Below are 14,516 nucleotides of genomic sequence, written 5' to 3'. Positions count from 1 at the left end.
GAGTATCCTAATGAAGTGCATAAATTACATTCCTGATATTTTTGCAGATGAAATATGAGTCCCGTATTTAGCCCACTGAACGTACATCTTTCCTGTTACAGTCTTTGTGTACAGGAAAGGATATGATCACATCAGTTCAATTTAGAAAGCCTGTAGGGGGGGAAATGTGAAGCAGATACTTAAAAACAACAATAAACTTTTTTAATTTGCTTTGGTCTCCATTTTTCATCATGCTAGTGTAGTGCAGAGAAACAATGAAATGTTTTTGATGTAACCTTCTAGTAAGCATTAGGTGGCAGTAGTGTGTTGTATTTGGCAGCTGCTTTGTCAGGTTTTTTTATCTTCTGCAATCTTTAGTGCAGTGTAATAAATGGAGAAAACGTATTTTATTTCTATATAGCTTTTATAAAATGCTGATTTATGGTTGTTCTGACTGTATGTGACTGTAAGGGCAGCCATTGTTTGGACTCTCGTATACGTAGGTGGGATTAGCATACTGTAGTTTCTGCACAGTATTCATGACTTATTTTCTGATACACAGTATTGAACAGTGATAATATTAACTGCAAATATTCTGCTGAGAAACATGCTGTTAATGGCTGAGTTCAGTTTTTCAGCCTTTACTTTTTCAGAAGCCGTTACCATTTCTAAATTTAATATAGCCTGTTAGATGAAGTATGTTTTTATGCTTGTGTTTACTTTTTTTTTCCTTAGATAAAAACCAAACTTAAGCTCAAGAGAATGTTGGTAGGAAGATAATTAACCTTTCGTCATAGTGGTGTTATTGTCACTCCAGATCTTACACAAGTGCGGTTACCTTGTGACCCTTTCAGAGGGTTTTTTCCCTTCATCCTTGTTTCTCACAGGTAAAGGATCTCAAGGCGTTTGGAACTGGTGTTGCATTGTATTCATTGGGCAGGATGATCAATTAATAGAAGAAGAGCAAGAAAGTGTTGACAGAACATGCTATCTAATTAGTACCTGATGAACCATGTAGGCCACAGAGCCCAGAGTGTAATGTTGCTTCAGGGTAGCTCCTATACAAGACCTTTCTATGCAAAATAAGCCTGTAGAAAAGCTAAAAAAGAATATTTTAGCATAGTTCCAGTGTTGGAACAAATCTTCATTGCTGAAAAACTTCACCTTCCACTGTAAACTTGGGGAAAGCTGGGGATACTTAATTCATAAAAGAGCATGTATCAAAGTATCAAGCCTGTGTTTTGTACAAATCTTGCTCTTAAAAATCATGTAGCCTTTTGTTTGTTTAGTTCTTTTTTATGTAAGAGGCGATCTACAAATTATGGAAATAGATTAAATAGGATTTTTAAAATAAAACTATGTAGTTTTTCGTCCTGCTTTTTGGAGTAGTAAGAAAGAAATACTAGAGATTTCTTGATGGCTCGTGTGATAAAATAGCAAGCAAAATCATTCGAAGTTAAGAGCAGGTAGCACCACAACGCTTTGAGATTCCACCCGAACTGTTTTTCTATTACATATTAGTTTGTAATAGTTTTTCAGTTGAAAATTAAGTAATTTTGAATTGAAAAGCTCCTAGAGTCTAGCAAGGTAGTACTGCCAGAATTATTTGGTTACTGGTAATCAGGGTTTTTTCCATTCATTTGTATAAATATATTGGTAATTAATTCATACTGTTCATTCAGAAATTCTCCCTCCTTCCACGATAGGAGAAAAGCTCAATGTTTACATGTTTAAAACAAACATTTTTCAAAATGAATTCATTTTCTCCTGCAGTTTAAGCTTCTCTACTTTACTGAAATAAACCACTTCCTGTTTTAGAATACTTTTATTGAATAAATCACTTAAATTTTTGTAAAATAATTAAGCGGTTTTTTTCATCCTGCCCTAATTTAATGAGTTCAGCTGGTGAAGCTGGAAAATGGCTTCTTTCTGTGACCTTTCAGTGAGTGCCACAGGGTGGGGGCCAAGTGCATGTTTGTCATCTTTTTTCTTGACCAGCACAGGTAGCTAAAACATGTGCTTTTCTTAAATTTAGTTATCCAAAAATTCAAACTCCAGTTTAATAAACAATTTTATAATTCAGTTTGTGTTCTGATTTTAAATCATCACAGAATGGATTCTGCAAGAAAGAGTTCAGCCCTAAAGCATAACAGCTAGTCTACGTAGATTCTAATCTGTGTATCGTACTGCCCATAACCAGAGTAAATGATCATTTGGAGTCGGTGTGCTTCATTGCTCAAATATAGCTGTCATATACATGGTGTAGGTAATACCAAATATGTGTGTTAATTCTATTACATGCTGATAGGGATTTGTGGCTTAAAGTATTCAGTGTGACAATGTATGTAAAATTAGCAAAAGCGTTAACTTTAAATGTAATTATGTAGCTCCCAGAGTGTTGTAATTGCATTATATGGTTCCTTTTTTGTGCTGTGTCCAGCAGGGAGACTGTTCAGCTTTACATTTTGGTGCTCTGTCAGCTGATCTGGAACTTTCAATACATGCCGCATAATTTGATTAAAAATATTGCTACAAGCCTTATAATGACAGAGTATAGAACTGGAAATGTGCAGTTTTACTGGGGTGTGGGGTGGTGAGGGGAACCCACTCTCCTATATCGTGTTAAGCTTAGCTATAGTATTTCAGATACACAAGTTTAATATCTTGGATAGTTCTAAACATAAATCTATTGAGCCCTGAGACCAATAGAACCAGAATGTCTAGTTTTGTGATAATCATCATGAGGTCGAGGGCCTTGACCAGCCACACTTTAAATTGCCTGAGGACAGAGATTTCTGGAAGGGTACCCTTTGTCAAAAACCTGAAGTCAGTATGAACTTTGCAATGGAGGCAAGGTTTTTCCACTAGCTATCACATTAGTCTCATGTTCACATTCTGCGGTAAGAGACTTTCAGATAGGCACTTGGATCAAAGCAACAAAACTCTTCCATTTCCAAATGTAATTTTAGAAAGAAGAGGGATGCTGCACTAAGCTTGATTTTCCAAACTTGAGTCCAAACTATTGGAATATGAAGACTGAACGCTGGCTTTTTGTGGAGAGAGAGAAAAAAAATGGAGTACAAATACAGAGAATGTCAGCCTACCGTATCATTTTGATTCTTGAAATGATTGAGAAGAGTTGTTGATTTCTTAGATACTTACAGATGCGGCTTAAAACATTGTGTTCATGTGGCTAGATTAAGGAATCTTGTTTTACGAAATGTAATTTCTTTCTAATAAAAATGTGTCCATGTGGTCTGTAGCTAACTAGAGAAATGGATGCAATTATATGACCCAATCCAGCCCTTGTTTAGAAGTTAATTTCTCCAGATTTCTATGAGCATTTGGTCAGATCAACACAGATTTGGTTGTTGGTTTAAATCTAGCCAAGGCTGGTGGTGTCTTAATTGCTACCACAGAGCAACCATTTGGCCTGTGTGAGATGAATGTTGTCAAGGTGCCTTCTGCAAGGCGGACATTCATCCACTGGGAATGTATCAAGAAAGTTTTCATTAATTGGTCCCTTTGTTGGCATTTGTGGCAGAGCAGCCAAAAACTGAGTATGAACAGACACTCTATGTCAGGGGCTGAGATTTATTGGCAAGTCCCAGTAAAAACTGGTATTTACTACATATATTGTAAGCAGGGGCAAAGGACTTTCCTCCTGAAGAACAGCCTGGCATTAAATTTACTCAGATTTCTTTTTTTGTTGTTGTTTCAAAGGCAGGGAAATGTAACAAGAATTCATACTACGATTGGAAATTAAATAGGAAATAGCTGGTTATTTTTCTTCTTAATGTTGACTGTCTTGCAGCTTCCTTTTAATATGATGTGAAGTGTTATGATGAACTCTGTAGTCTACAGACAAATTTGCATGGACCTATGCATACTTCTGTCAGATGAGAACACTTGACAGTTTTTATCCTGACCTCGTTAGCTTAACCTGTAGATAATAACAATTACAGTTGATAATGTATAAATGTTGTGTAAAGCATGAGAAATGTTTTTAAACATAGTTTCCAATTTTGATACTTTTATGTTCATGTTAACTCCTGCATTTTGTTCTTGTTGTTTTTGAAGGATGCATTTCGTTATATTGCAAGGGACATACTGGTAATGATTTGTACATTTTGTCTTAGTGCAACACACTTGTTTGTTGCTAAACTTTGTATAGACCAAGACTGTTTGTGTTAGGCTTTCTGTTCTGCTTGCTTATGCCCATTTTGTCTTTAAAAGAATTTTAACTTATTTTATATTATAATGTGGAATAAATAAAATAATAGTTTAGACTTATTAACCAAAAAAACTGTCATATATTGGCTCGAGAGAGAGAATTCTGGTTCTGAAATTTGAATATATTGCCTCTTCAATATTGAGCTTTTGATACAAGAATAAATAGATTGAACCGCCCCACATACTGATAATGTGATTTTTTAAAAGTGCTTGGTATTATTAATCTATGCAATTCCAGTAAGGAGTCAAAGTCTCATTCTGTTGGATTCCCAGCCATGAGTCTGGCAATGTTGTTTGAAAATAATGGCTTGGGTTTCTCTCTTCATCCAGCTGCTTCCAATGTTTACCCTCCTCATTCTTTTTCTCTTCTGAACAGCATAGTATCCAACTCTTGTGTCCACTTGCTGTCATTCATCTAACTCTCCTATCAGTGGAAATGGATGTCATTGATGTGTACTGCTGTTATCTCATACTATCCGATGCTCATCCATGGTGACTTTCACTTTTGCAATGTTAATCCAATCGACCCTTTGCATACCAGTTTTGTGACTTTTACCTCTTCTGTCGGCGATTTTAATTCAATTCTGTCATTCATCAAAAATGGTAGCTTCACCAGATATGGAATAGTGCTCTATTTGTAAAGTTTGGGTTGAATTTCTCTTCCCTGACCATTACCGAGTGCCTTTCACCACTGCTTATTTTTTAATATAAATACTGATCTTTTTACAAACTGCAGGAGGTATTGTAGTGTAGGTCATGAACATTGTGGCTTCCTGTTACTTTTACTGTAACAAAAAAAAAGAGATAATTCATACTTGGCTGGAAGTCTTATTTCTAGCTGCATTATGTGAAACAAATACTGTCAGGCTATAAAACTGTCATAGCTACTACTATATGCCTAACATGGAGAAAGGGAGAAGGATGCTAAGAGATACTAAGTTAATTTTAAATGTTAATATTCTATTACTGACTCTTATTTACAGCTTAGATTTAGTCATTAGATGTAGTTCCTACAAAAACACAAGTACTTGAATGCACGTACCTAATCCCTGTTAAAATCTTACTACTTGATTTACTCAGGAACTTAGGGCACATCTCTAGCTTTAAATATATCCCTTATTTAAACATAAGCACACATACCCTGTTGAAATAAAGCAGGAATTCAAGACTAGTCTAAACTTGTCAGTTTAATTTAGCAAGGTGATTCCATGAGACTGTAGGTAATTTCAGAGTTAAAAATCTTTAATAAACCTTATAGTTTAGAAATTTACTATGCTGTAACTGTTGGTAGTACTGACTGCTTAGTGGTTACTTTGACTCATGATAGTAAGTCCAGAATAGTCTAACTCTTTAATTTTTCAATTCTAATGGTTTCATCATTGTTCTATGTCTGTCTTTACTTTTGAATTTTAGAACCTTAATAATGGGTTCCCTTTCGGGGGGAAAAAAAAAAAAAGGTGTATAATAAAAATTAAAAAGTCTTAAAATATTTCTCAAAAATTCTTGTCTCAGGAGAGGCGGCCAAGATTTAATGCAGCCACATCTCGTTCATCCTTTTTATGTTTTTATTTGCTGCTGCAGATTTCTCCAAATGTTTGACAGCTTTGCATGAAATAGTGGAAAGTAGGAAAGACAAAGCTATAGAAAGTGGAGAGTACTCCTTACTTCAACCTTGGAAAAAATTTAGAGCTGATGTACTTCATTTTGCTCAGTCAGAAAAAATAGAAAGTTTACATTTTAAATAGGCTTACTTAAAAGCTGTGTAATTTTAGGGGGGAGAAGTTCTTTACAGTTGTCTGTGGGGGAGAAGTTCTTCAGTTGTCTGTGAAATACATAGTAGAAAGTGAAAGCACTTCTTCCAAATTTTTGTTTAAGTTATGAAAAAGTAGTAGTTTTCATAGAAAACAAAGCCTCCTGTTTTGATGTATGGAACTGGGGATGTGGTGCACCTTTGGTTTTTAAAGTGAATACCCTTATACACAAGGCAAAATAACCATGGTAATGTATTAAGTAATAAATGAGAAGGAATAGTACTTTCTTAACCTTTCCTAAATAATCAGCCTTTTCAATTTGTCATGTGGAAAAGTAGTTATGAGCAAAAGTTTGTCTATACTAAGCGGTTTAGTTATCGTGTATTCCACAGTTTAGCAAGAGATTACAAATTTAGTGTAAAACCTATGCCAGTATGCTTCACCCCTCCCTTCCCAGTAAGTCGTATTAAGTTGATTCTCACTGGGTGCTGTAAGTTTCTTTTGAAAAATAAATTCGTGAGCACCAATAAGAAATGTACGTTAAATTGATTTAACTAGAGGTTTTCTGCTTGCTAATTTGAATTTGATTAAAATCAATCAACCCTGTTACATTTATTGCATAAAGTTAAGCAACTCATACAAGTGTTTGGAGGATAGGGACCTTAGCGTGTCATCTCTGTGTTGCTTGATTTGCTTAACCAGCTATCGTAGTTTCTCATCTTGTGGGATGAGAGTTCTTAAGGTCTGTTGGTATGGTTATTGAGGTGTAATACCATTACAGGTATTGACCAAATGGTCTTTATTAACTTCCAGGGATTAAAGTACAGGGATTAATTTTGCGATTCTTAAAGTGCAGAAGAGACCAAACTTCATGGAGTATAAAGTAGGCAGAAATAAAGAATGTAGCAGTTGAATATGCTCTAGTGTGTTCCAAATCCTTATACAAACCCTGTGGGTGAAAACCATATGTGTGGTACACTGTATAAATAAAAATATCACTGTATAAATAAAATACGTGATGGAACTCAAGTAATTTTCAGAGTCTACGCTTTTAATTATTTGGTGAATGCAAGAACATTAACACCTTTTTTCTGAGACAGAAGAAGTTTGCTCACTTGCTTGTTCTTTATTCTGGAGTAGGTATCAAAGGCAACAGATTAGCATAATTAATTTACCTAAACCAAGATGTTCCATGAAAAATTTCAAAATTTTTGGATACTTAGATAACTATGAACTGAACCTGTATCTGTGTTTCAGAGTACGTTTGCCAGGTGATATGTTGTTCCCCACTGTTCAGCCATTTGGGTAAAGTAGCGTCTGATGTATATTAAAAATAAGACAGTTCAATACAGTTGTTTTAGAAAGGTATAGTAACGATACTGTAATTGAAAAGGGCATGAGGTTAAGTTTGTATTAGCCGTCTTTTCTGTTTCCCTGAAACACTAAAAATTTCACCGAGTCTCCAACAGATAATGTTTAAAGTGTGTTTTTCATTTGAGCTTTGGACTTCAAGGTTCGTGCTTTTTCAGATTTTTCTTAGTGATTGTAAAAACTAAACCAAACAAAAACCCTAAAAAAAAAAAAAAAACAACAAAACAAAACAAACAAAAAACAAAAACCTTAAACCAAGAGCCAGAGTCCTCAAGAAATACTATGACAATGTGATGTTTAAGATAAACATCAGGGGAGCGAGCAGTATGGTATGTATGTGTAAGGTATTTTTTGTAGTTAACATGAACTAATATATTTCCATATCAATCAGTTTATTTTTTAACATTCACAGCAACTACAAAGCATCATATGCTGTAAAGTGATATAAATTCCAGACAGTCTTTAGTAATGGAAAGAAGTTAGCAAATTACTTATAGTAGAGGTATAAAAAAGGAAAACTAGAGTGAGCATACATCTCTAACCTTCTTCCTTTTCCCCTCCCTCTGTCAGACTCAGGAAGATATCCTTTATTGTTTTTATAAAGTCCTGTTAAGTAGTTACATGTTAGAAAAAGTAGTAGTTTACATGTTAGTAAAAATTATTACTGTGTTTAAAAATCAAGATGAGTGCTCAGCGAAAAGCTATTTTTATGAAGTACTGCTTCTTAAAAACGTTACGCATATGCAGCCAGAAAGATTTATATATCCTAAGTGCAGTAATACAGCTGAAAGTAGTGCTCAGGTGCCAGGTATGAATGATACGAAGATAATTTGCACAGATTTTGAGAAGTGATATTGCAGGAGACATTGGGGGGCTCTTAACATTTTGAGTAAGAACTTATAACTGGATGCATAGAGGAAGAGATGAACAATAGTTCAGTTTGAGTAGAAGGAGATAGGTCGAGTAGAAAACGGGCTTGTCTGTTTTCATTACGGAGCTTGTACATGGTTGCAGCTGAGATTAACCCAGAAATAAGGCTGAATGGGAAAAGAGGAGGAGATCAGAAACGTACATCATGTTTCACCTCCCTCAAAACAAAACCAAACCCCCTGGCTCTGTTGAGGCAGCTCCTCTGAAGGGTATGCTGGTGTTGTGGTTTAACCCCAGCCGGCAACCAAGCACCACACAGCTGCTTGCTCACCCTGCCCCCGCCTCCCACCCCCGGTGGGATGGGAGAGAGAATCAGAAGAGCAAAAGTAAGAAAACTCGTGGGTTGAGATAACAACAGTTTAACAATTAAAATAAAAATAATGATAATATACTGAGTACTGAGCATGACGTCATATGGTATGGAATATCCCTTTGGGGGTCAGCTGTCCTGGCTGTGCCCCCTCCCCGCTTCTTGTGCATCTGGGAAGCGTGGGAGGGGTCAGCTGTCCTGGCTGTGCCCCCTCCCAGCTTCTTGTGCATCTGGCAAAGCATGGGAAGCTAAAAAGTCCTTGACTTAGTGTAAGCACTACTTAGCAACAACTAAAACATCAGTGTGTTATCAACATGATTCTCCTAAATCCAAAACACAGCACTGTACCAGCTACTAGGAAGAAAATTAACTCTATCCCAGCTGAAACCAGGACAGCTGGAGAGGGAGGAGAATCAGAAGCAAGAATATGGTAACCAAGAATGAAGGAAGATACCAAAAAAAGAGTATGGTTGATTAATGTCTGAAGTATTGATGGAGGACATTACTCTCTTTAAACTTCAGTTAAACCTACCAACTAGTAGGTTGGTTGAAACTTTGGTAAGGTGTCCTCTGTGGTTGGTGTCTGAGCTGGCTGAACAGGGTCTAAAACAGCTGGAGAGAGGATACCTCGTTTGTTGTCTCAGAGATTAAAGAGAAGGGTATGGGCAGTTGAATCAAGGGTGGATTTTTGCTACAGACAAGCATTCTTGGATTTTGATCAGTCAGCTGGAGAGTAGGAAAAGGGAGTCAATGAGAACAGGTACATAATGAATTCAGATGAAATGGGATCACTGCGGGGAAAAAAAAAAAAAGGATTAGAGTAAAAGAGCAGAGGTTTGAGGATTTTTCTTAGTGTAGATGTAGGCTACTAAAGGTATTGGATGGTAATAAAGGAATAAGCCCAACAGAGGAAGGAGCAAATAGTTTCAGAAAGCATGGAGACCAAAATGAATGGGGGGAGAGAGAGACTGATTTTAATTAGTAGATCCCTTACAATGTAGTTGTTGTTAGTTACATGAAATTGTAGTCTTTTGAATATAAAAATTGCATATGCTACAAATATTAAATTTTCCAAATCTATAGGAAAGAAGTTAAAAGCTAAATGATAAATCTGAAGAATAATGATTTTTCTCCATTATTCAAGAAATGAACAGAATCGCCTTTTCTGCATTGATGGATTACTGTTTTTCAGTGACTACTTCCACTATAGTCCAAAATTATTTTTCAGTCAGGCGAAGTTTCGGTATAGCAAAGGAAAAGTGTGACCAATTTTGTGGGGGTGTTTTCTCAACATTCTTGGCAGGAGAGAAGCTGAAGGAGATTCTCAACATTCTTGGCAGGAGAGAAGCTGGTATTCTTAGTGCTGTTTTGGGCAATTGGTCAGTAATGTTTTCATGTATCTGTAAGAAACTGATCTGAGAAGGTGTGGTCTTGTGGCCAATCCAAACATAAAACAATAAGAGCAACAGTTTTCTGGCAGTGCTATTCAAATGTAGCTAAGTTTCGGTGGTACTACGTCTGGTACAATATTCCTTGGATAGGCCTTTACATCCTTTTGGGTGTAAGCTTGTAGGAGACTGCTTACAGTATCATCCAAATGGAGTGAAATATACAGCAGTCATGTAACTCTCTTTTTGGGTACTATAATTAACCCGACAATATTTGGTGTTAGTCCAAATTTTAAATATAGCATCTGAAATATTTTAAAATAATGAAGTATCTCTTTTTAGGTAAAATATTGCTTTGAGGAGTAACTGCTGGATGCATACCTCAAACATAATTGTTAAAATAACATTGCTAAAAGGAAACCATATAAGTCTTTAATGTGTTAAACACTATTTTGCCTTGTATGCTTATTAAGCATTGATTTTTTTTTTTTTTAAAATGACCTTTCACAAACATGGTATACAATCAACCACCAAGATTAAAATCCTGTTAAGATTGAAATACAACTGGAAAAGCTAAGATTTTCAGAAAAATTGATTTGAAAACAAACAATACATTTAAATAGTTATTACAGTACAACATGATGAATGCCGACAGAACACTGAATTTAGTGCCTACCAAATAAAGGTATAATTATTCATTATCTAATTAGCTATTTAGAATACAATGACTAAATGCAATGACCGAAAATTTTTTATTTGTTTGTGCCTTAGAATTTTGTCATCTTCAGTTGGGGAGTTAAAAAAGGGATCTCTGAGAGAAACCTTTACGGATTGCTGCTGTGCTTCAGCCATATTTTCTGCAAGTTGCAAGCTAGTCCTCAGTCTTGAATGCAGAGATGAATTCAAGTGTGCTTACTGATATGGTGGAGCAAAATTCACGTTTGTGTACAGACTTCATACTTGAGGTTGCAGGTACATTTATCTGCATATGGAAAAATACCTGTGAAAAAACTTGAGGTCAAAGCTTAGTATTTTGCTTTTATGTACATTCTCTTGTTGTCGTACAGGGGATTTATCTGGGTAATACCCATCAGTGCAAATGGCAGCTACATACATTGGTGAGCAAACAGACTCCAGTAGAAGTAGTCCCTTTAAATTTTTTATTTTATAAAGCACACATGATATTAGTATTATTTTCTTTCCTTTCCAAAATTAGTTATAAACTAAAAACAAAGGGATTCGGTTAATCAGAACTCAGCTCAAACGCTTGTAGAACAGGTGTTCTAAGTCTTAAAATCTGCTGTACATATCAGTGCCCCAGCTGATGTTAGTATAAAGGGCGGAAGTTAAAGCTCCAGAATAAGGGATAGCTTTATGTATAACACAGTTGACAGTGGATAGGTCTGATTATATTGCAACTTTCTCATCTTAAATGCTGTTTCCTGTTGGTCCATCACTTATACTGAGCAATTTAAAATATCAGAAAAAGAGATTATTGGAGATGAATTAAAGCTACAGGAAGTTGGAGCTTTGAGGGTTCCTTTTCAGTAGACATTTGAACCAAAAAAGTCAGAATACTCTGTTCAGAACCTGTAGTAAAGTGGTAAAGAAAACATGTTGCCATTTCAATTATTATTGCCTATTTAACATGGGATTTCTTGCAGCCATGTCCTTGAATAACCATTTCTTAACTAAAATGACACAATTTTGTAGCCAGTGATCCATGACTTTAAATATTTGGAAGGGCTATTGATTCACTGAACTGGAAGAAATTAAAGATGTTGAGGCATGTTTTCAAAAGTAGAATTACACGTATTATAAATTATATTTGATGATGTATATTCTATTTACCATTTAAATTAAAACAAAAAAGCTAAGTACATATAATACAGCATTAAATTTACCTGTAATAGCCTTAACTAAACATTGGTGGTGGTGTTTAAATCAGCTATGTGTAATATTACGAGAGCTGCTAGCACCTCCAGCACCTCCTCTTGTTCCCGTGTTGTGGTCCTCTGCATGTACCTATTTCTGTTTGTGGTAGTCATTCTCTCTAGGTAAATTGTCCATAAGACCAATGATTCCATCAGCAAATTATCCAGAAAATGCTGTCAGTGCGCGTGGTGACATTTGTGCCACTGGTGGTTTTGTTGCCATTTCAGTGGTCTAATTAAATTGGCAGTTTTCTCTTGTGCCCAGCGTCGTTGTCTCCCTTCCTTTGGCACCTTAGCTCAGACCTTCTCCTTTTTTCTGTCCTTTTAACTGAATATCAAATGCATTATTGATTGCTCCTCTGCCACCCTCCTCACTTCCACTCCCCTCAACTTTTTTTAATTTTTTTTTTTGATTGGCAGTATCATCCAGACAAACAGAAGGCAGATGCGCCAGCAGGAGAAGTGGAGGAGCGCGTGCAGAGGTTCATCGAAATTGATCAAGCGTGGAAAATTCTAGGGAATGAAGAGACAAAAAAAGAGTATGACCTGCAGCAGCGTGGTAGGTTCCTGCCAAGGAGTGCTGTAGTGGCAGCAGCTCTTTAAATAAGCAGGGTCTGGGAGTGGTAGTTAGATGGTATTTTAAAATGCTGTTTATTGCTGAACCAAATGTTTCTTTCACTCTTGTCCTACTTTCAAATGTGGATCCATTATTTATAGCTTTTGCTACACATACATTAGCTAGTGAAAACATTGAATTACTTCCAACAAAACATTAGGTGGCGTTATTCCTAATAATTTGAACGAATATGAAATTTATACTAATTACAAACCTTAGCCCTTTTAATTTTATTAAGGCAGCTTCATTAAGTGTTCTTAAATATAAGTCTTATACTACATTTTGTTGCAGTATCTTAGATGTAGGTGTTAATCCATTTATACCTAGTGTTCAATGTGTTATAGGTTTATAAGCACTTCAGAATCATTAAGACATTCTTTTTGGTTGTGTGTGTTATGGTAACTTTCATAATTCATCTGTAGTCTAAACTAGTCTTTTTAAAGCAGGTTTATAAATAATATTCCAATATAACACATTAACTAGGCAGCTCTAGCATGCATTTCTTTTTATACCTCTCAGAAAATAGCTTCTTAAAACAGTGACAGGCTGTTGTGAGAAAGAAAGGGGGGAAATGTAGGTCAGGTCTGTCACACATGGGCTACCATTACATGAAGTGATAGGCTGTCTTTCTGCTCTGGCCTCAGGATAGGAGTCCCTCAGCCTTCCATTAGAACCTTCAATAAATGTATATCCACCCTACATGTTAATGGGGGGAGTCAATAATAGTGTATTGCCTGTGGGGAAAACACTCAGTCACACTCTGCAGTAACACACTCTGGTCCAGCATTGACGTGTAGCCACCACCACTTTTGAATGTGTCTGATAAAAGCCCACTGTCTCTGCAGCTTGTTATTGAATTCTCTTCCATTGTACATTGGCACACCATCAGACCTTTCTCTCTTGTGCTGATTTTTAACTCCCCTGCCGCTGCGGATACCAGAACTTTGAGAGACAAAGGCTTAGTCATTCTGGTAGATAGGCACCACTGCAGGATAAAAAGAGTGATATATAATTGTATATACCCAGTGTGAATTATCTAGTTAAATAATCTTGTATTTCAGACTTTGTGTGCGTTTTGGAAAAGAGGGTGGAGGGATGAAAACAGAATTGTTGAATAAATATTTTAAAAGAACAGAAAAAATTGGATCTTGTGCTAATTTGTTATGTAAACAGTATTAAGATCAAACAAATAAATTTTTCACATCAAACTTATTTTTTTAAACGCCTGACTGTGATGCCAGAACAGGAATTTCTGCTACCCAGTGCTCTCATTATTGTACTCTCTTAGCATTGTAGTATCGGCTGTGTCTTCCATTTTCACAAATTGTACCTGCACAGGAAAAAAGAAATATTGGAGATTAAGTTAGAAGTCTTTTGTCTATCTAGTGAGTTTTATCTAAAGCTTAAAATACAGACCATGAAGTTCCATTTTGCCTGGGTCAGGTTAATCCACTGAAGTCAAGACACCTACATCAAGATTTAATAAGCTACTTTGTTTTCCCATGGAATTTAAGGACATTGCTATAAATTAGTTTTGACAAAATTTATTCTACAGTATTTTAAAGGCTATCTGTATTTCCTGAGATTCTCTTGCATCCAGATGAGTTCTTCTAAAATCCATCTCAAGATTCTGTAAAAAAGACTTAGTAAATAAAGAAAACAAATTGTACATTTATTTACACAGGTATTTGGTAATGGTATGGTAATGGGATAAATGTATTTTAGTATAGAGGGTGCCATTCACAGAGGACCCAGTGTTTCAAGCTAAGCCACACGTAACATACATGTGCTGTGTTGCTGCATTCTTCGCAGCATGTTCCCTGGCAGCAAAACGATGGTGAAATAAATTCTAGTTCTTTGAATGCCTGTCAGGCTGCTCCTGAAGTCATGATTCTAGACAAATTCGTAGACACTGCTGTAAAAGCTCACAGAAACAAAGGAATTGAGACAGCCACTAAGGGGAATAGCGATGAGAGACATAATATAGCAAGTTGTAAGACTGCA

The 14,516-nt window shown here is 36.0% G+C and overlaps 1 protein-coding gene across 1 annotated transcript in view; it reads left to right on the top strand.

Annotated features, from left to right (window-relative positions):
• The window catches only part of DNAJC24 (DnaJ heat shock protein family (Hsp40) member C24), a 38,041-nt gene that overhangs the window by 13,226 nt on the left and 10,299 nt on the right, over positions 1-14,516 (top strand). Inside the window, exon 2 of the mRNA XM_009288859.2 lies at positions 12,317-12,455. Within this exon, the coding sequence (XP_009287134.1) occupies positions 12,317-12,455 (139 nt within the window). The remainder of the gene's footprint in view (positions 1-12,316; positions 12,456-14,516) is intronic.

Source organism: Aptenodytes forsteri, unplaced genomic scaffold (assembly GCF_000699145.1).
Source record: "Aptenodytes forsteri isolate BGI_AS27 unplaced genomic scaffold, ASM69914v1 Scaffold8, whole genome shotgun sequence".
NCBI classification, from domain to species: Eukaryota; Metazoa; Chordata; class Aves; order Sphenisciformes; family Spheniscidae; genus Aptenodytes; species Aptenodytes forsteri.
Note: the sequence above shows the minus strand (reverse complement) of the source record. Positions and strands in the feature narration are given on the sequence as shown.